The sequence below is a fragment of the Anarrhichthys ocellatus genome, unplaced genomic scaffold, assembly GCF_004355925.1.
Source record: "Anarrhichthys ocellatus isolate YVR2014 unplaced genomic scaffold, GSC_Weel_1.0 scaffold42, whole genome shotgun sequence".
NCBI lineage: Eukaryota > Metazoa > Chordata > Actinopteri > Perciformes > Anarhichadidae > Anarrhichthys > Anarrhichthys ocellatus.
Window position 1 is genome coordinate 1,790,079 of NW_022280072.1, and position 20,535 is coordinate 1,810,613.

At 45.2% G+C, this 20,535-nt stretch overlaps 2 protein-coding genes across 2 annotated transcripts; both read left to right on the forward strand.

Annotated features, from left to right (window-relative positions):
- The first annotated feature begins 3,295 nt into the window (after positions 1 to 3,295).
- Positions 3,296 to 10,241, forward strand: mysm1 (Myb-like, SWIRM and MPN domains 1). The gene is made up of 20 exons (XM_031868244.1): positions 3,296 to 3,362; positions 3,564 to 3,636; positions 3,819 to 3,889; positions 4,481 to 4,555; positions 4,641 to 4,725; positions 4,820 to 4,918; positions 5,102 to 5,609; positions 5,702 to 5,948; positions 6,028 to 6,158; positions 6,245 to 6,348; positions 6,445 to 6,522; positions 6,609 to 6,691; positions 6,771 to 6,825; positions 6,923 to 6,973; positions 7,345 to 7,419; positions 7,497 to 7,685; positions 7,982 to 8,114; positions 8,334 to 8,439; positions 8,873 to 8,930; positions 9,023 to 10,241. The coding sequence occupies exons 1-20, from the start codon at positions 3,307 to 3,309 to the stop codon at positions 9,395 to 9,397; spliced, it is 2,652 nt and encodes an 883-aa protein (XP_031724104.1). The 5' UTR covers positions 3,296 to 3,306; the 3' UTR covers positions 9,398 to 10,241.
- A 331-nt stretch (positions 10,242 to 10,572) lies between these two features.
- On the forward strand, positions 10,573 to 18,422 carry oma1 (OMA1 zinc metallopeptidase). The gene is made up of 8 exons (XM_031868246.1): positions 10,573 to 11,352; positions 12,317 to 12,545; positions 12,742 to 12,915; positions 13,008 to 13,115; positions 14,326 to 14,454; positions 14,638 to 14,712; positions 15,225 to 15,374; positions 17,060 to 18,422. The coding sequence occupies exons 1-8, from the start codon at positions 10,979 to 10,981 to the stop codon at positions 17,387 to 17,389; spliced, it is 1,569 nt and encodes a 522-aa protein (XP_031724106.1). The 5' UTR covers positions 10,573 to 10,978; the 3' UTR covers positions 17,390 to 18,422.
- Positions 18,423 to 20,535: the final 2,113 nt, after the last annotated feature.

Consider the following 20,535-nt stretch of genomic DNA (forward strand, 5'->3'; position numbering starts at 1 on the left):
CTCTCTCTCTCTCTCTCTCTCTCTCTCTCTCTCTCTCTCTCTCTCTCGCTCTCTCGCTCTCTCGCTCTCTCGCTCTCTCTCTCTCGCCCTCTCTCTCTCGCCCTCTCTTCCCCCCCGCCGGTCTCTTCCAAACCAACCACCAGAGCTGAATGAAGAACAGGATTTTTACATGTCCGAATGCGTTTAGTGTCCCGCTTAACCCTCGTAATTACAAAGACGATCGCAGCAGTTTGTGGATCCCACTAGTTTCACCATGAAACTGTCCTCACTCCGTTAGTTTGGGCTGGCCCCGAAGAGCTTGCTCACACATCGAATACAGAGAAATTGCACTTGTTACAGAGGATATTGTGACTGTGAGGAAGGTAAAGGCTTCAAACAGGCCAGAGGCAAAGCCACCGTGGAGGTTTATATCGTTTTGTTCTGTTATATTTCAATATTTCGCTCATCCATAGCTGAGCCATGCTCCTGTTTATTCTCAAACCATCATGGAGGCGATGCGTTTCCCTGTTCAGGGCACAGTGTACTGTAGGAGCACGTTAGGTTGCAGAGCTGAATGTTTACATTTGTGTCTCACACACACTCACACACATGCACACCATACTGGGACCCTGCAGCCGAGTCTGACAGACCAGTTTTATTTATCTATTTATTTATTTAAAACGAACCCAGCTGGCTTGCCAGTCTCCCAGTCCTGCAGTTCATCCATGTGAGAACGTTACTTAGAAATATCACAGTGAAACGCACTGGACTGCACTGACACTTTCTTCTTCTTTTGTTTATTTCTTTACATCTTAGCCTGACGTTATGGCAGACCCCCCCCCCGAGTCTGTTTGATCACAGTCACGTGTCCTGCCGCAATTTTTATTTTTTACACGATAATCGAGAGAAAGTTGTTGGGATCGTCACACTGCTGCTTTTTGTGTCTGTTCAGAGCTGCTGGGTAGCAGACGTAGTGGAAAGGGCTGTAATGAGTGTTGGTTATCGTCTGATCACTTACCAAACCGGTTTTAAACACGCCGACATTCGGTTTAATGTTTAAGCAGCGTAGGTAGGGATGCGCATGTGAGAATTCATTTTTTTTTTAAATAATAAAATGTATATTTTTCTTCATGTATGCAGTTTCTGACTGGCTCTGAGTGGTTGGGCTTTTTTAAGGAGATTATTTTCTTCTGCCTCTCAAAAGAGCATCGTTGCCTCTCCTGACCAGCTTCCACAGCTCCTCTTCCTCTTTTACATGTCTTCATCCGAGGTCGCCTCCGGCCACCATTGCACGACTTTTCTGTGACTGTGAAGTTTTAATATATGCCTGCTTTTATCAGCCACTCTTTAACGTGTGTTCTCATTACGGAGCTTTAAAGGCTTTCATCTTCACGCCTGCTTGTTTCCCCCCTGATCTGTGCATCCTCTCTCATTGTACTCATTTTTATTTTATTTTTTCACTTGTCACGGCTCTTTGACTTCACGTGGTCGCCCCACCTTTGAATGACACTTTTGTGAGGAGACGGATGTGAATGGTCTAATAAAGGGAACGCAGCGGAGATGGGTGAATGTGGAACACTATTAATGTGATTCTGTATGTTCCACAAATCATGAGTTGGGTTTTTTACCCTTTTGTTTTTTTTCTTTCTTTTTCTTTGAATGTGTACGATCTTATGTTTGTGTGTGTGTGTAAACCTGTATGCATGTGAGGATGTATTTGTTGATCTCATGTATGTGTGTGTTTGTCTGTGTTATGAGAGACTACTTTGAATCTACTTATCCCGTAACACAGTGACGAGGGAGAACGCCCTCGGAGAGAAATTCTAGGAGCGCAGTGCACTTTGAATGACTCCTCATGCCTTTTTTTTTTTTTTTTACCTTATATGCCAAGTGCTATCTCTTCTCTCTCTCACTCTTTCTCTGTGTGATTAACTCTGAAGAGCTGCACAGTATTTTTTGAGCAGGAGTGAGTTACTACAAAACTGTAGTGCCATTAGAAACTGTGAATTTCTAAATAAAACCTTTTTTTTGTTGTCTCAAACGTTTGTCTTTTATTGTTGGTGTCTTCATATTTAGCCTTTACTGTTCGTTTATCATCAATCAGTCTTGAATCAGACCTAGTTTGTAAAGGAAAAGGTAAAATATGATAAATGGAACAACTTTTATGGGATAAAAGGCGTCTTCATCAGCAGCATTGTGCAGGTTCATATTACTCCTGCTGGTGGTTAAAGCTGAACACACACTTCAGTATTTAAGTCATGCAGGAGATGCAAATACTTCTCCCCGCAGATATTATACTACAGGACACTAAACAAAATGTAGGAAACCATTGGATGGAGCCTGTGGTGTGTGTTGTTTTGGAAGTTGTTTTTTTTTTCTCATTTCAGAAATCTCCACTTCAGCTACTCTTACACCAAATGTTCCTGTTTCATTCCTCTATATTCTGAAGGTTTTTACTGAGGGCTTTGTTCATAAATCATTCACAGCCTGACTTATACATTTTATTACTCAAAACTTTTTTATGGCTGACAGTATTTTCTGATTCATTGAGTGATATGTAGAGATATCCAATATTCCCTCTGTAGAAAACAATCATTTTGAACATGGCTTTATTCGATGTTCAGATTTATGTTTTAGAAAATTATGCAAATTGTCACATTTTATATAAGGCATCATTTGCATATTTAAACATTTCAGAAAACGTGTAAAACAAAAAAATAATTGTTTGTAATCAACTGGGAAAGTTTCATGGTGATATATTGTAGTTTCATTTTTTAACCCTATTATATTAGTGACATTACACCACTGCTAATAATACTAATCAAACACCAGATGTTAAATCAGAAAACTAATCGAATATAAAGCTTGAGTTTAATCTGTGATCCGTCTTCACTGTTATATATTATATTATACTGAATTGCTTGTGAGGGTGACAAAAATAAGATGTCCTGACGTGTTTGTCAAAGTGTTATTTACTGCTTTTTTTCATGTTGGAATAAAGGTGAAATATTTAACTGCAAAGTAGTAATACGTGTTTGATACCTTAAATTTGTTTGCATTAAATAATTCTGGGATGTTTGCTGAAATTGATTGGATGTGGCACAGCCCTACCTAGAACATTTTCCACCAGCCGCCACTGTAGTAGAAGTAGCGGTAGTAATAGTATTAGCAGTAGTAGTAGCAGCAGTTGTGGTAGTAATAGTAGTTGTATTAGGTTTTTAGTTCATCCCACCACCAGGTGTCGCTGTGAGCAGAGCAGAGCGCTGTTTTTCCTCCGGCGCTCTCGCGCTCTCGCTCTCTCTCCGTTGTTTACGTTTATCCGACAACATGGAGGACGAGGTGGATGTTGACATCGAGGGAGACGAATTTGACAACAGTATTCGGTGAGAATATTGCCTGTTTTTGATGAATTAACGCTCACACGGTGCTCTGGTCCTGTGTACTGTTGTCCACACTAATCTACGGAGACCTGCTCGTTGTTCTTTAGTCCCACGTAGAGGTCTACAGCGGCGGTTAGCTGCTCTGTGGGTCTCCGTGGACTGATGGGAGTCCTCGGCCCTTATCGTGTCTTTTCTCTGTTTCAGTGAGCTGGACGGAGGAGGTCTAGTCCCGGAGCAGTTCATCCAGTCTGGGTGGAAGAGAAGCGCGGGGATACTGGTACGAGTTCACTAGGCTAACTGACTCCTGTGTGGCTGTTGATGCTTGTGTTGTTGTTGTTGTTGTTGTTGATGATGTTGACTCTGTGTGTGTGTGTGTGTGTGTGTGTGTGCGTGTGTGTGCGCGTGTGTGTGCGTGTGTGTGCGTGTGTGTGCGTGTGTGTGCGTGTCTCTGTTGTGCAGCCATGGCAGCTGGACAGCTCCATCAGCCCGGAGAACAGGGAGGTGATCGAGAGGATGCTGCTGGAGGAACAGTATCCTTTTCACTGGCCCTCAAACGCACCACACACACACACACACACGGTTGTAAACGACAGTGTCGTAATGGCTGCAGAGTCCTTTTAAGTGTCTTTACTGCAGACCACTGACAGAGCCAGTGACGTATCGACATATACAGTAAACATTTATAAATTACATTATGTAAAACTGGGCCTAGTTTCTAGCTGTTTTATTATTTGCGTTTTAAAAATTAAAGGTTCATTGCTCTTTTAAAGGGTGGCATTATATCAGTGGCATAAAATCGTCTTAAAATGAAAATAATATCGTTTACTGCAATTTTAATAGATTCTGTATTGTCCAATGCAGAGACTATGAGAGGTGAGATGCTAAGGAATGACTTGTCTTGACAAATATTGCTCATTTTAATAAAGCTCCTCCCAGTGATCATTAAGTGACTAATTGTAGAAATGAAATTAAAGACATAAAATAAAGAGAGAAAAGTGAGAGAGTGTAAACAAATAAAGATTAATGATGAACACATTCATTTATCTTTTAAAGAGTCATTTATCAGATAATTGCTTGTGACATTCTGTATTAAACGTGTTGGTCCTGAACTAAGCTTGTAGATACTACCTGACAGGTGAGGGGATTCCGGACCACATTTGGGAAAGTGATGCAGACAACAAGCCCAAAGTGAAGAAGTGAGTCAAACCTTTCTTTAGCATTCACACCAACAGTTGTTAGCATTTTGCTGTACGTCACACTTTTGTCTCGTCGGGTGTTCAGGTCTCCGGCCAAGACGTCGGCCTCGGGTTCCGGCTCCTCCACTCGCTGGTCCAAACAGGAGAAAGACCTGTTTGAGGAAGGACTGGTGAGCTCTTGGTGCTTGTGTTTACAGGCCTTTGACATGTTACTTTGTGAGCGTATTGTCCAAAAATAACCAGGTGTGTGTTTGTTTTCTGCAGGCTCAGTTTGGTCGAAGGTGGACTAAGATTGCCAAGTTGGTCGGCAGCCGTTCCATTTTTCAGGTCAAGAGTTATGCCCGACAGTATTTCAAACACAAGGTGAGACCTGCTTTTACTTTCACATGTTCCAGTCTGTTAATACGAGCCTAACCGTGGTCGTTCCTCAGTGCTCAAACTCTTTCACAATCAGAAACACATTCCTCAGGACGGTCTGAGAAATAAGAAATGTGAAAACGAACAAACTCTTTCGTCATCTGTGCATGCTTTTTTTGTTTTTTTCAGACTACATCAGAACCCAGAGCTGCAGCTCCCTCTGCTGGTCCCGAGCCACACTTACTGCCTCCTCAGCCCACCTCCAGTCAGGCGTCCGCTCTGACAAACACTGTCCGCATAGAGAAGCTCTCTGATGAAGAGGACGAGGAGGTGGACATCACCGATGATCTGAGCGACGACGGGCCGCCGGCTGAGCTCAGAACTGACCTCTGTGAGCCGGAGCGTGATGTCCAGACGGACACAGAGGAGCAGGAAGAGCCAGGTCTGCCTGAGACAAAGGACCGACTCGGCCACACCTCGCTGCCTCCGCAAACTCCTCGACCCTCGTCTTCCCTCCCTTCCTCGGAGAAGACCGTTGTGACTGGGCTGGACGAGAGAGAGCCACCCCCTCCAAAAAACCCTCAGACGGCAGCTCAGAAAGACTCGGAGCAGATGACGGATGACAACGAAGAAGTCTCCCAGTCTGAGAGCCCAGCACAGACTGGTCAACTGGAGGAGGCCAGTAGTGACGACACAGGTGAGACTCAACACCTTCTGTTTTTATAACCCACCCCGTGATGAGGATTTCTTTTACTCTTGTGTTACATTGTGTTCGTATTTGCTGCCCAGATTGTGCTGATAGGACTGAGCAGAGTCCAGCTGATGGGCCAGAAGAAGACCAGGAGGAGGAGGAGGAAGAGGAGGAGGATGAGGAGGACGAAGAGGAGGAGCTCAAGGTGCCTGAGCAGGAAATAGAGATGGACATGGAGACCATCACTGAGGAGGAGAAACAAGCTATCCCAGAGTTCTTTGAGGGACGACCGTCCAAGACCCCTGAAAGATACCTTAAGATCCGAAACTACATCCTGGATCAGTGGTAAAACTTCAAACTGTCCGGGAACGTTTGTCAACCACAGCTCTGCAGAAAAATATCTTACTTTTTTTTTGTTGTTCAGGTTGAGGAGCAAGCCCAGGTACCTGAACAAGACGTCAGTCCGCCCTGGACTGAAGAACTGCGGAGACGTCAACTGCATCGGGAGAATACACACCTACCTGGAGCTCATCGGAGCCATCAACTTCAACTGCGGTAACTTCTCTGAGCTGCATTTTGCTGCTCTTTTTCTTAAGTCTGGCTTCCCTTTTTCATTTGGAGCCGTGCCTCTTCTCTCACAGAGCAAGCGGTCTACAATCGCCCAAAGGTGGTGGACCGCTCCAAGCACAAGGAGGGCAGAGATGTCATTGAGGCCTACCAGCTCGCCCAGAGACTGCAGAGCATGGTAGGTACCCAGAAACTCCTCAAAACTCCCATAAAACACACCCGACCTCAAGAATGTAAAACCTTGAGCTAACTGCCGATTGGCTGCACGTTTCAGCGGACCAGGAAGCGGCGCGTGCGGGACACGTGGGGAAACTGGTGCGACTCTAAAGATTTGGAGGGACAGACGTACGAGGTGTGGACACTTTGAGATAAAAATGCAACCGTGCAGCAAACAGCTGATCGTTCACATGAACACATTTACTGATCCTGTGTCCTCAGCATCTCAGTGCGGAGGAACTCGCCCTGCGGAGAGAAGAGATGAAGAGGCAGCCTAAACCCTGCAAGGTCTCACGGTTCAGAGGGTGAGCATGATGGATTCATTATATAATTATATCATTTTATATTCATTTATATGTGTAACTATTTACGGTCTTCTTTTAGGTCTTTTGATCCCTTCCAGTTGATTCCCTGCAGGTCTTTTGGAGAGGATGTGCAGGTCAGTGGCCGTTTATCCGTCATTCAGTCATCAGCAGTACGATGTCTCTTTGTTAGTTTGATAAGGATTAAAAGCTCTCCTTTGCTGTTCTTCCCAGGAACCATTCCAGGTTATTGTGTGTGCAGAGACTCTTCTCATAATGGACATGGTATGCTTTACACACAACCAGCTGAATGTACTCTCCCCTTTGTATCACGTGCAAGGAGGGCTGGCCGATACTTCACAATGATCCTTTACCGTCTTTCAATGGAATCATATGGTGAAGAAATCCTTCATGGAGACATCTTCAGACACAGTTAAATGATCTTAATTGATAATAACAAGCACATATTAACACTTATTTCTCAGAAAATCTGATCATTTTGTACTAGAGTTCTTAATTAAATGAGAAAATACTCATTTGTCAAGTATTTAATTAGTATACTATTGTGATTTTGGCCATTTTGCCCCGCCCTAGCTGCAAGCCTGTCATTCATTTATTATCATTAATGGTATTCTAATGTGTGTTGTGATTGTCAGCATGCCCACGTGTCGCGGGGGGAAGTCATCGGCCTGCTCGGTGGAACCTTCAACGAGGAGCAGAGAGTGTTAAAGGTAGAGAACGGAGTGGAAAGCAACACTTTATTTCTTCTTTGTGTCACTGTGTACAGCAGTCTGTGTGTTCTGTGCAGATCTGTGCAGCAGAGCCGTGCAACAGTGTGAGCACGGGTCTGCAGTGTGAGATGGACCCGCTGTCTCAGACGCAGGCCTGCGACGTGCTGTCGTCTCTGGGCCTCAGCGTGGTGGGCTGGTACCACTCGCACCCGACCTTCCACCCAAACCCTTCAGTACGGGACATAAACACGCAGGACCAGTTCCAGGTAAGAGCGGTCCGTCAAAGAAGTCCCACTGGTTTAATAGGTCTTGGTTACACTTGTTGATTTAGCGTAGCTTTAGCGTTAGCTTTGTCAATAACATGTTTAGTAATACTACAGGGAGGAAGAGGACTTTTATTGCGACGAATTTACAGGAAATTGAATGTGTTTCACCGGCTGTTTCTTATATTTGATCACTGTCTGATCCAGCAGGTTTTTATTAACGCGTGACATTGAAAGGACGAGTTTGAACGTTCTGGTTTGAATGTGTGATCTGATTTCCTCTGTCCTGGTTGTTCCAGAGTTACTTCTCTCGTGGCGGAGCCCCCTTCATCGGGATGATCGTGAGCCCGTACGACCCGGCCAACCCCTCCCCCCACTCCCAAACTACCTGCTTGTTGGTGAAAGAGAGCCAGGAGCCTTCAGGCCCTCAGAGTGTGTTACACACACACACACACACACACACACACACACACACACACGAAGACATGATTCAAAACAGTTAAGATCAAGAGGCTTTGAAATCCAGCTGATAATGTAGGTCAGTGATTTCATCACACAGTAGCACAGTTTATCCTCTCTCTCGCTCTCGCTCTCGCTCTCTCTCTCTCTCTCTCTCTCTCTCTCTCTCTCCCCCCCCCCCCCCCCCTCCAGAGCTGCCCTATAGATTCGACTTCCTGTCATCACAAGACATTCCAGACTGGGAACAGACGCTGAGGAGAGCTCAGTGGATCATCTACAAATACTGTCAATCAGCCGGGTGAGTGGGAACCGAGTCCTGACCAAGGCTGGAATAGTTTGGAATCCTTTTTATTCTAGTTTAGTTATAGTTAGTCTTCAGAGTGAGTTTGTTAAGTTTAAGTTTTTCAGAAAGTTTTAGTCTTATCCTGGTCAAAATAATTGCGATTCCCGATAATCACCAAAATATGCTTAAAACTCTTAAAACATACTGGAATTACTTTACCTTTCCTGTTTGTGTAGAAACAAATATCTGTATTGCGTCACAGACAGGACACGCGTCTTTTTAGTGAAACACAAACAATCAACTTGTTGTGAGTCGTTTCTTTTTATCATGAGCCAAGATAAAAAATTCTATATTGCCCAATTCCTAATAATTAGTTTTAGTTTGTCTTGGTTAGGGCGAGGTAACTGTTTTAAAGATGAAGCATCTAAACTGTTCCTTCTTCTTCTAGGAGTGTGCCGATGGAGAGATTTTTCCGGAAAGACTCCCATCTCACCTGTCTGGAGAAGGTCCGTTCACACATCCCAGTGTTCCCTGTTCTGCAGTTTTATTTTCTCTGTCTCATTTCACTGTACCTCTTCCACCTGGCCCCTCCCCTTAGATGCTGTCGTCTCTGGCCAGGTACATGGAGCCCCTGCCAGATGAGGAGGGAGACCCCTTCCTCACCCGGATCCAGGCCCTTTTCCAGGCCGACTTCATTGCCCAGGAGCAACCGTCTGACCAGGAAGAGGAAGAGTCTTTGAATCCCTCACACAGACCGGTGGACCTGGATGACTTTGCTTTTGACGAGCTGCTCAGTGAGGAGAAGCCTCCGGAGGGAGGAAGAGGAAGAGGAGGAGGAGGAGGCTCTGATCCAGACTCTGGCAGAGCTTCAGACACCAGCGTACAAACCACAGACTCACAGTTTGAGACAAACAGCAGCACAGTTTTACATCTGGGCTCTGTGTTGTCGAGTGAACACGACTATTTACTGTGATGGACGACGTATCTCACCCTGCTTGTGCTTAAACAATATTTAATGCAGCAAAAGCTTTACGATAAGGTTTTGTATCAGTATTACCAACTTACTCATTTAGTTTTTGGACATTTTGTTATTTTTTGTTCAATGCTTTAACCAAAAAACTAGAAAGAAAGAGAAAGATTTGTGTTATTGGGGAGAAAAAGTTTCTCAGTTCTGCAGGTTTCTTTTAAACAGGAAAATAAAAATGGATTTATATATTTTGGCCTCTTGTTTTATGTTATATTTGTGTAATAGTTTGATAACCCGATACTTAGTTACAGTGCTTTTAAATGCTGTCGTTTTTGACCAAAATGTCTAAAATAGAAGTCAGACCTTTGCCGTTTTCTTTTCCGTCAAAGGAAAATGCTTAGCTTCTATGGTAGTACGTTTATTTTTGTTAAAATTATCTACCTGGATTCATCATTAGTAGGTTGGCTTTTCTCTTTTAACGGTTCGATCATTTTCTCTGTGTTATTGCATTTGGCATACATTTTGGCATGGGCGTAAGTTTTACCTCATCACCTGAATAATAAGTCAATGATAATAAAGTCTGTAGCCAAAACACAGATGATCAGACCCTAAATGTCCCCATTGAAACCTATTAAAAAAAGGACAAACTTTAATCCCAAATCCATTACATCATAAAATCATTTATTCCAACATATCAGACTTTCAATCTCGAGCCCTGGCTTCAAAGTTGCACTTTTTTCCACCAGATTGAGTGCTGCTGTATTTAGGAGCACTGCAGTGTTTCATGCATAAAAAGCGAAGTTGTTGCCAATCATTGACATCCCAGGCTGAAAAAAATAGCACAGAAAATAATTAAGTTTTGTGGGGGCAGGGGGTTAATGACAACTGTGGCGTTACGTAAGCAACATTTAAAAGGGTTAGAATTCTGAAATTAAATTAATTTTTGGTCCTTTTTAAGTGAGGCACAAAGGCTAATAATGCAACTGACAACTTTAACCAAAGATGCTCTATTATTTCTATTGAATACAAAGTTATATGATAGTTATAATATTAAATAGTGAGAAATTATACAGTTAATGGTGTAACACGAAACATACAGACATAAGACGGATGAAACATGTTATGATGATTATGTTTCTTTAATCTACTGCGAGACGCTAACTGTGCAGCCGGAACGTCCGTCGCGGAGTCGTTTCTAGGGGGAATCATTTTGGAAGCGGAAGCGTCTAACTGTCCAAAGTTCCGTGGTCAACAGTGCAGACGATTCGCGTCGCAAAGGAACTAAAATTATTTTTTTATCTCGACGTGTTAAGGCGCTATGAAATAAACGTTTGAACCAGATAAACATTTTAGTTCTGCGGACAGCGGTACAAGGCTAAATGTAGCTAGCGTCCACCGGCTAGCAGTGACATTGACAGCTGGGAACAGTTCGAGGTTATTTTAAAAACGGAAGGAAACTAAAACGTCCGATGACAGTCATTTCTACTTCAACATGAGGAATACCAGTCCTCTTATATAACAACAGACGGACGTGTTTGCGTCGTCTGAGTTTGCAAACAATACTTTTTTGCGTCACCAGCAAGGACGATGCTTCTACTTTGTGTTTTGAGGAGCAGTCGCTTCTCTTCTCTCTCCGCTCATCTGACACGACACTTCCGGGTCTGCTGCGCACAAGCTGGACGTCCCGTGCAGAAGACACACTACTGGGTGTCCTCTCAGACTCCTCCATCAAACTCTGTTCACCTCAGAGCCACTTCAAAGTTATCGCCTCTCCTATTCCTTAACAATGGGAGGACCGCGTGTTGCCAGATCGGTCCCAAACCCCCTTTACCTGTGCACTCCGGTCTCGTCCTCCTGGGACACCTGTTCCACACCTCAGCCCCCGCGAGGGCCTTGCCCGCCCCCCTCATATGGTTGATGCTCAAACCTCTGCAGAAGCTCGTGGCTATAATCCTGGGCAGGTAGGAGACACACAATGTTATTTAATTACCACTTTAATGTAGTAATGTGTTCTTAATTGTTTTATTAGCAGTTGTATAAATTGGGTCATTTGATTTGACAAATAAGTTACTTTGTTGCCATTGTTTTTGTTAATTAACAGTTTTTTAATTAACTGATAACAAAAAATCTCTCTTTCATTACCATAATATGTGTACATATTTGTCTTATGTAATTTAAATTTCTATCCTCCTTTGTTTTTGTATTTAATTTAATTGATTTTTTTAAATGTAACCACTCCTTCCTACTGCTACCACACACACACACACACACACGTGTAACCCTCCACAATAGACTGCCTGCTCCTCTAATACACGGCCCCACATCAACATAAAGTGACATAACATTAAATAAACACTTTGTGTCTTGTTGTGTCTTGTCTGTTACGTCTTGCTACACTAATCTGAAACCAATTTAACTTTAAATTCATAACAATAATAATAGCATCATTTGGCACACGTGAGGCTCCATAGCACACTTTCATCAGTGAGGCGTCGTTCGTTTATTCGGTTCTATTTTGGGTCAGAGAGATGAATTTGGAAGCATTTCCAGCTCCCCCACCATGAAACTCCCCGCTCTACAGAGAGGTGTTCTGTCTTGGCCTACTTGTCTCCTTAAATATTTGACTGCCTCCTTAGGAAAAACACACAAACTCACTCCAGTGTTTTGTGCATGCTATGCTGTTGTGAGCATATTTTATGCATGTTTTGATGCTGCTTTCTTGGCCAGACCTACTTTCAGATCTCAGTGGTTTTTGCATTTTTTTTTTTTTTACTAAATTCCAAACATGCCAATTTGCCAGACATGAAAGGAGAATTAAATGATTTATGTTCTCTTCATTCTGTCCCACTGTGGGGCAGTATGTGATGTTTAAACGTACAGCGTGATTCTGTGGGAGCTACCTCAGCACCTTCCCCCTGTGCACAGGAGTATAAGGAAGTGGTGGGTGGCTCTGTCGGCCGACCGCCGGCAGCTCTTTCGCAATTGGGTCCGTCAGCGCCGCTGGCATCTGGCAGCGGGGGCAGGCGTTACTATGGTGATTGTAGCCCTCCTCCTCCTGACCCACCTGGACGAGTCCCCGGTGACGGGACGCACCCGCCTCCTCCTGTTCAGCAGAGAGAAGTACATGGAGCTGGCAGCCCTGACTTCAGAGGTGGTGAGAGAGAGAGAGAAAATTACAAATTATCTTTCCAACACTTTTAATAAGATTAATTTAGATGAAAACAAGTGAGATGGCATTTAGTAAATGGATGACTGAAGGAGGGAGAGAAAATTGAATATGAGGAGGAATTAAGCAAATTAAATTATTCCTAAAATGCTCAAGTGTGTGTGTGTGTGTGTGTGTCCTTCAGTACATGGAGGAGTTTGCGGAGCTGCTGGTTCCAGTCACCGACCCTCGTCACCAGGTGGTGGAGCGGGTGGTGCAGCACCTGGCCCAAAGAAACAAGGACATCCCTGAAGTGTCTGAAGTCACCTGGAGCGTCCACGTGGTGCAGAGTCCCGACGTCAACGCCTTCGTCCTGCCGGTCAGTAGAAGGAAGATGGCATGTAGAGCTACACGTGTCCTTCGTGTCACGACGTCGTCTCAGACTTGGATTGTTCTTTCCTTTTTACGCAGGACGGGAAAGTGTTCATGTTTGCGGGGATGCTGGAGGCGGTGACGGACGTCCACCAGCTCACCGTTGTGCTGGGACACGAGATGGCTCATGCTGTATTGGGACACTCTGTAAGTACGCTCTGTGATGGTGTCACCTCTTTCTACCCCTGATTATATCTCCACAGAGCTTATTATTATTTACAGTAGCGCTCCACCTGACATTGGAGTCCGTCCCTTTATTTCTCCACCAAAATATCTGCTCATTAGTTTGCCTTTATCACCTTCAAACACATTTAGTTCCCGCTGCCTCACAGCGCAGTAGCAACAGGCCCTCATTGTTAGTGCGGCTGTCGCAATGGGGAGGGAATTAAACCTACCACTGTACTTATTTACAGACATAATTCTCTCATTCATTAATTCAATGCGAGCTGCAGTTGCACGACGGAGCCAAACTATTTAAATGGAAAACAAAGACGCAGCTCTGTGGAGAACGACGTGCTGCCAGCAGCAGACCCTCACCGTGCACACAGATGAGTCATCTGAAACAATGTTCCAGAACAAAGTTTAAAGTCATTTAAAAGCCTGCGTTGGCACACAGAGTAGAAAGTTACAGCTGGAAGTCTTCCAGGTCTCTCCCACACAAGGTGGTGAGATAAATATGTATGTGGACCTCCTATAGGGATGTGCATTATACACTGAAATCTCCCGATGATTCATCATCAGCACCCCCCCCCTCCCCAGCTCCATCTCGGACGTGTACTAATGGCTGAAGTGGCACCAGTTGCGGTGTTGTTGCATCAGCCGGTGAAGAAGACTCCCTGACAATCACCTCCAAACGCTCACTGATCCCGTCTGCACCGCGGCGTCCAAAGCCCCGTCCACCGAGGGCGCCGCCGAGCTTTGTTAATTCTCCACTGACGGCTGTTTTTTTTACTCTACAAAAGCCGATTCGTCTTGTTCTTCAGAAAAAAGAAAAAAAAAGAAAAAGTGTCTAATGAAGTTGTGGGTATTTCAAGACTTTAAACGTCCTCGGAGGAAATGCTTGAAGGAGATTTTAATTAGATGAAGGGAATGAGCATCGATGTGCTTGGTATTACCCAGTAGGTGCGCTCTATTGGATCGGCTGTTAAAACCTCTAAATCTGTTATAGCGTAAAAAGTTCCTCTGAAATAGATGGGAACAATCAATATGCTCCAGCAGCCTTGTTCACCTCCCAAAAACTTTTTCTATTCTCTTCCATTTATTTTTTTTAACCCTTAATCCTTTCTACATTCCCTCCTTGTCTCCTCTGTCACCTCCCTGTCATCCCTCTGCCCCCCCCCCCCCCCCCCCCCCCCAGGCAGAACAGGCCAGTCTGTCTCATGTCGTGGACCTCCTGTCCCTGATTCTGCTGACAGCCATCTGGGCCGTGTGTCCTCGAGACAGCCTGGCTCTGCTGGGACAGTGGGTCCAGGACAAGCTGTCCCAGGTGAGACCTCTTCCAGAATGTCACACAATCTCCTGACAAGACATCACAGTGTTCGTACTTTGCACACAACGTTCAATCAACTGGCAACGATTTTCTTTTTGTTCTGGAATAGACTTTTAAAAACGGGGAATATGTATGAATTTTGTACAACCTCATACATCATCTTTTTTTTTTCTCCCTCAGCTGATGTTCAACCGTCCCTTCAGCAGGAAACTGGAGGCTGAGGCCGACAAAGTCGGGTTGCAGTTGGCTGCAAAGGTATCATCATACTTAAAGGAACAATCCACTGAGTTTGCACATAAAGTTCAGTTTCCAAAACAGTTGGATTTCCGTCCGTTTTTGTCTTTTCTCCAGTTGGTTTTTTGCTTGTTTTCGGTCTGTGTTTGGCCGGATGACGTCAGAGTTATCTTGGCTTGTGCTTTCGATGTAACGAGCCTGCATTACAAACTGGAAGTGGCAGATTGTAAAGATTGGGATGTCAAATGAAAGATGCTATTGCGTTGCATTATGCAAAATGTAGGATCCAGCAGGGGACTGAAAGTTGGCCATTGATTTTTAAGTTCCCCAACTTCATAACAGTGCAGTACTAAATAGTTTACTCCTGTAATGTAGCTGTGGTTTCAAACCTCGCTGTCTGCAGGCCACTAGGGGACACTGTTGTCAAACTAAACTAGACTCAGATGTCAGTAAGGATTTTCATCTCGGCACAAGACACAGGGATGCCTCATTGTGTGTGTGTGTTTGTGTGTGTGTGTGTGTGTCCTTTCCAGGCGTGTGCAGATGTGCGAGCAGGACCCGTATTCTGGCAGCAAATGGAAATCAGAGACCAGCTGACAGGAGAGCCCACCTTCCCCGAGTGGCTGTCCACACACCCGTCGCACAAGAACAGATTCACTCAGCTGGACCGCCTCATGCCACAGGTATACACACACACACACACACACACAGTTCAAATAACATGTTTAGTACCACAATTACATAAGTAAACGCATTGCTGCTGCTCTGATTCATGTGTTCGTCTGAAGTAAAAGACTCTTTGATCCCTGTGTGAGCAGAGAGCCCCGCACCCGTCTGCTGTTTAGAAGAAACAGTGAAGCTTAAGGGGCTGTTGCGAGGAGTCTTCATGTAACTAATGAATCGTCTGGAGAGACGGGTATCCACCCGCAGACATGTGGCGAGGAGGGCAGGGAGGAAGGAGAGGCTCTGGGAGGAGAGGAAAAGATGCAAGGTTTTAGCAAGACAGGAAAAAACATGTTTTTTTTGCCCACACATGGCTCTGCTTTATTAAATGTCTTTGAGGCTTTGAGTTCAGGACCTGAAAGAAAAGCAGTCAAAAATGATAGCAGCACGATCTCAAGTGTTCCCACACTGTGTCAGTGGTTTATTCAGCGTCGTCATTCCACATTCATTGTTTGCGTCTGAGGCAGAGAGAAAGAGACTCGACGCATGTACTCGACAGAGTTTAACCTTGAGCGAGAGGTGGACTGTGTGAACACCGTCAGATGCTCCAAGCAGGAAAGATGAACAGATGGGTAGACCACTAATTGTCCATCAGGTGCCAGTGTCGTTGTGAGCGTGTGGACATGTTCCATGTGCGAGTGTGTGTTACATGTCTGTGCCTGCACATCATATCACATCCCTGTGTGGTAGATTGCTGCAGCCACAGGCAGTGTAGTGCTGAAGACTGTTGTTTTGGGGATTCAGCCGTGTGTGTGTGTGTGTGTGTGTGTGTGGGTGGGTGGGTGGGTGGGTGGGTGGGTGAGCGCTGAGTAAACTCTCTGTTACATACCCTCCTCACTCCACACGGTTCGATCCAGCGCGGCAGCACATGTGAGCCAGTTAACAGCTGAGCTGAGTCTGGTGAAAGTGGTGCATAATGTGATGTTTTTAACCTTGCGAGAGGTGACAGCATCGAGCTACTTAACCCGACTCTTCTGAGGGCACTCCGCCTCCACTAGTGGGCTCATCATCTTTGAGCAAAGCGCATTAAGTCCACCGGCAGCATGAGAGGGAGAGCCTGTTGAGTGGGAAGCCAAGAGCGTGTACGTATAAGTCTTGTAGGTGATTCTAAAGTGAGGGATTAATGACTTTGGTGGGTGTTTGTGGGTGGGTGTGCGAGGCAGTTAGGGAAGTGCTTGTAGTTAGTTCTGTCCAGCTCTGCTTATCCGACCTGTATGGGATTGATTTAGGGAAGAGAGGTCGCATCTTTAGCTATATTTCTTAGCCTCTAGGATATGTTTCAACAACTACAGGACAGATTAAACAAAGATGTCTTAGCATTTAGCCTAAAGCACCACTGCGGTATAATGCAGCCTCACAGAGCTGCCAAAGTGTCTCAGTGTCTTCGTCTTTATTGTGTTTGTCTGTCTTTGATGCTTCTCATCCTCTTCTTTGTGTTGCGTTCCTTTCAGTTCAGCGTTTCTGATCAAATATCTTATCTGCCTATCACAAAGAACAAGTAACTGCTCTCTTCTTCTACTGCACTGCGAACAGAAACGTCTCGTATCCACCTTTGTACTGGTCGTTATTAATGAACTCCTTGTCCGGGGTCACGATGCGTCAGTATTCACTCACGAGTGTGCTTCTCTCTCCACTCTGTCTCCAGGCTCTGGAGTTGAGGGAGAGCTGCTCCTGCCCGGCTCTACCAGCCACTGACCCTCGCGCCGTCTTCTCCAAGAGTGTGCGCATGTTGCTGGAAACCGTCAAGCACCAGGAGGGAGGAGGTCCAGAAGGGGCACGCAAGCCCCGCCTGTCCCACATCCCGGGCTCACTCCCCACCGGACTGCCCGCGGCTCTGCTTGCCCAAACGGCCCTCCCTTCATCCTCAAATGTGGACCAAGAAACTCAAGAACCAGTCCCGTCGGTAGCTTCAGAGTTAGCCGTAGCCGCCGCTGTCCCTGCTCCTGCTGAGGTGGAAGGACCCCAGCCCAGCTGACAGGGCTTTTAAAATCCTCACAAACTTCTAGTTTTTTTCCACAGACTGGTCAGCGACCATATTCGTTGCACTATTCAAGCCAGTTTTCATCGTCTATTCAATTTGGTGAAGGAGTTCTACCATCACAGGGTCAGTCCTTTTTCTCTGCACCACAGACTCCCTCTGGTTGCCAGCATAATGGAGGGTGAAGCTGGGGGGGGGGTACTGTGGCAAGAAGAAGTGGCTCTGGAGAAAACTGGAAAAAGTCAGCAAAGAAAACGAAACCCAAGGCCCCTCCTAACCTTTCCCTCCCGCTGACTGAGCTTCAGAGAATGTTATTCATGCTTAGTGACTACAAAGATGCCACGTTAATGAGATAACCTCGAACAGGAGAGAATGCTGAATGAATGTCGGTAAAGCTTCCACAAGTTGCCGGATTAATATGTGCATTATTCATTGACACGTGGCAACAGACGCGCGAGTAAGCATTTCGCGTGTGCATGTCGGAGGCTTCGTCCACGGCAGGCAGAGGACATCTACATTCTAATTATGACTACTGGTTTTGTAAAATATTTTTTAACAAGGCAAGTTGACTGAGATCCTTATTTACAACAGCCTGCGGGAGCAGAAGCACTGTGAATGGGGGGGTGGGGGGGTGGGGGGGTGCTGAAACAATTTGCACATTTGGTTAAACTGTGAAATCAAAAAAAAGTACTACTGTGTTGTCAAACTGATAAATTATTTCATTTGCGTCATGCATTTTTATCTTCAGGGTTTCAAGCTTTCAAAGCATCAGACAGTCAATACACCGTCTATGGAAGCTTTGTTTTACCTGCTGGGTCTGTATGAGAGTCTGTTTCTACGCTACAATAAGTGGCCAGTGATGGGGTTTATGCAAAAATATGCGTATCAATAACTCAGCAGGAACGTGCTCTGTTTGCAAATGACAAGCGAAAACAATAAAAACCTCCAGAAGAAAATGAGATTTATTTTTTTCTTCAATATTTTGGCTTGTTTTCAAAGTGGATCAAAGATGTGCATTTATCAACAGCAGCAATGAGGTGTGTGTGTGTGTGTGTGTGTGAGAGAGTGAGAGAGTGAGAGAGAAAGATAACCCATTCACACAACCGAACGAGTAGACAGCGGGTGAGAGGAGATGTGGACGTGTCTTCCTCTGAAGTGGTGGATGTGTGGTAGTAACAGTAGTAGCATTTACTTATTCATGCCGGGCTCCTGGGGGACAAACCCTTGCTTGGCCTCTCAGCTGATCAGACAGACGTTCAGTCGGGATATCTCGTAGACGAGATTAAAACCGAGCCAGTCGTAATCGCATGAAAGCTGCTGGAGTTCCTACCAGTCTGCTTCACCGCACTGCTTTTGTAATGCCTGCCAACTGTTACACGTTCTTGCTTCTTGAATACAAGATCAGCCTTATATCTCTGCAACATCCAAAGTTCCCCTCGTGAGCATGGACCTCAGTGCTTCCTGCTGCAGAAGACGAGCCTGAACTGAAGCTCACTAAAGCCCAGACGTCTTACTGCGTCTATTGCTCCTCACAAAGGTCACAAAGATTTGACCCTTAGTTCCGGATCCACAGCTCTCAGACTTTCCCATCTTTCCTCGTCTCTGCTGCACGGCGAAGCATCTGGATGCTGCTCCCTCACCACTCGGAGAGAAGTTGGAACATGAGCAGGCGACAGATGACACACTCGCACCCAGAGGTAATTGTAATGAGCGTGGTACAACACATACGCGCACACACACACACACACACACACACTGCGCTGAGTAATTGTAGCCTACTGCTGAAATTGAAACAATACCGGGACAGAGGGCTTAATCAGGGAAAACAAAGAGGCAGCAGTCGGAGGGATTGAAAGGACGGAAATAGAAAGTAGACAAAGTGGAACCGTGGGGATTGACAGGAGAACAGATTTATTTCAGGTTTGTGAAAGGGAACATCTTTATGGTGTTATCATTTAAATCACATTTCTTTTCTTTACATATTTTAAGGGAAAGTCCTCCTGTTCTATGTGGTTTCCCTGTGTTCACATGCGCAGCCTGAGGCAGATCTAGTTAGAAATCAGGTGTCTACTTCATGTCTGCGAATTCACCTCAAGTCTCGGATTGTCCTGTGTTTGTGTATTCTTCCGCCCACTAGAGACATCAGACTGCGTCTAAGACCTCTGACTAAACCGCTCGCAGGTATTCCAAGAGATTGCCAAAGCGGAGCAGCGTGTAGAAAAAGAGGAAGGAGAAGAGGAAAACAAAAAGAAAAAGGTAGCACACCCACAACAGAGAAAGCTGAATGCACGGTGAGACTGTTTCCACCAACAAGAAACACTCCCAGAGAGAGTCGGGGCGGTGAGAGAGCAACCCAACACATCTGCTGTGTAGGTGGCTGAATGATGTCCCAGAATGCAGTCTGGCTGCCCTCTGACCTCCCTGTGGAGCGTTGCTCGAAGTGGCTCATCCACGGCTCCATTTCCCAGATCCAGTCCCGACACACACACACACACACACACACATTTGCAGCAGCTGGCTGTGACATGCAGAGGGAATATGGTGATGGAAATGTGTGTGTGTGTGTGAGTGTAGTAAAAAAGTTGCTGTGTCCTTCCGCTGTGCATTAATTATACATGTGGCATGTGGGTGTCTGATTGAAATGAATATTTTACTGCTTTTAATCACTGCCATTGCCAGAGTGATGGAGCATCTGGCTGTTACCTGGGTAATTAAAGATGCCGTCCCACACGTGCACACATGCGAGTCTCAGAGGTTGTGTCTGCGGTATGAGACGAGCACTCCAGAGGCCTACTAATGAGCCAGATTAGATTTGGAATGTTTCGAAGCAATGGAGCCCATGGAATGATAAAGATTGCCTTTGTCCAACTTTGATCAGCAAAAAGCTTTTCATAAAAGGTCGAGGGACGACAGGAAGCCTCTTTCAGCTGATGTGACATGAGTCCTTCATTCAGTATGAACTCTGACAGTAAAAGATCTTTTTCCGCAGGAGCAACTTTGCATTTTACTGCGAAGTTTTGACTTGTCACTTCCTGTGAACTGAGAAGATTTCTACCCTGAACAAAGCTGCCACCATAATTTTATTTAAATATGGCAAAACTATGGTGCTCAGGAAGGTTCTTCTGTCTATAGTGGGATATAAA

Coding starts and splice junctions, on each gene's coding strand:
- mysm1 (XM_031868244.1), top strand. CDS start 3,307: ATGGAGGACGAGGTGGATGTTGACATCGAGGGAGACGAATTTGACAAC. Junction 4,556..4,640: donor AACAAGCCCAAAGTGAAGAA/GTGAGTCAAACC, acceptor TCGGGTGTTCAG/GTCTCCGGCCAAGACGTCGG. Junction 8,115..8,333: donor GGAGCCTTCAGGCCCTCAGA/GTGTGTTACACA, acceptor CCCCCCCTCCAG/AGCTGCCCTATAGATTCGAC.
- oma1 (XM_031868246.1), top strand. CDS start 10,979: ATGCTTCTACTTTGTGTTTTGAGGAGCAGTCGCTTCTCTTCTCTCTCC. Junction 14,713..15,224: donor GGTTGCAGTTGGCTGCAAAG/GTATCATCATAC, acceptor TGTCCTTTCCAG/GCGTGTGCAGATGTGCGAGC. Junction 15,375..17,059: donor TGGACCGCCTCATGCCACAG/GTATACACACAC, acceptor CTCTGTCTCCAG/GCTCTGGAGTTGAGGGAGAG.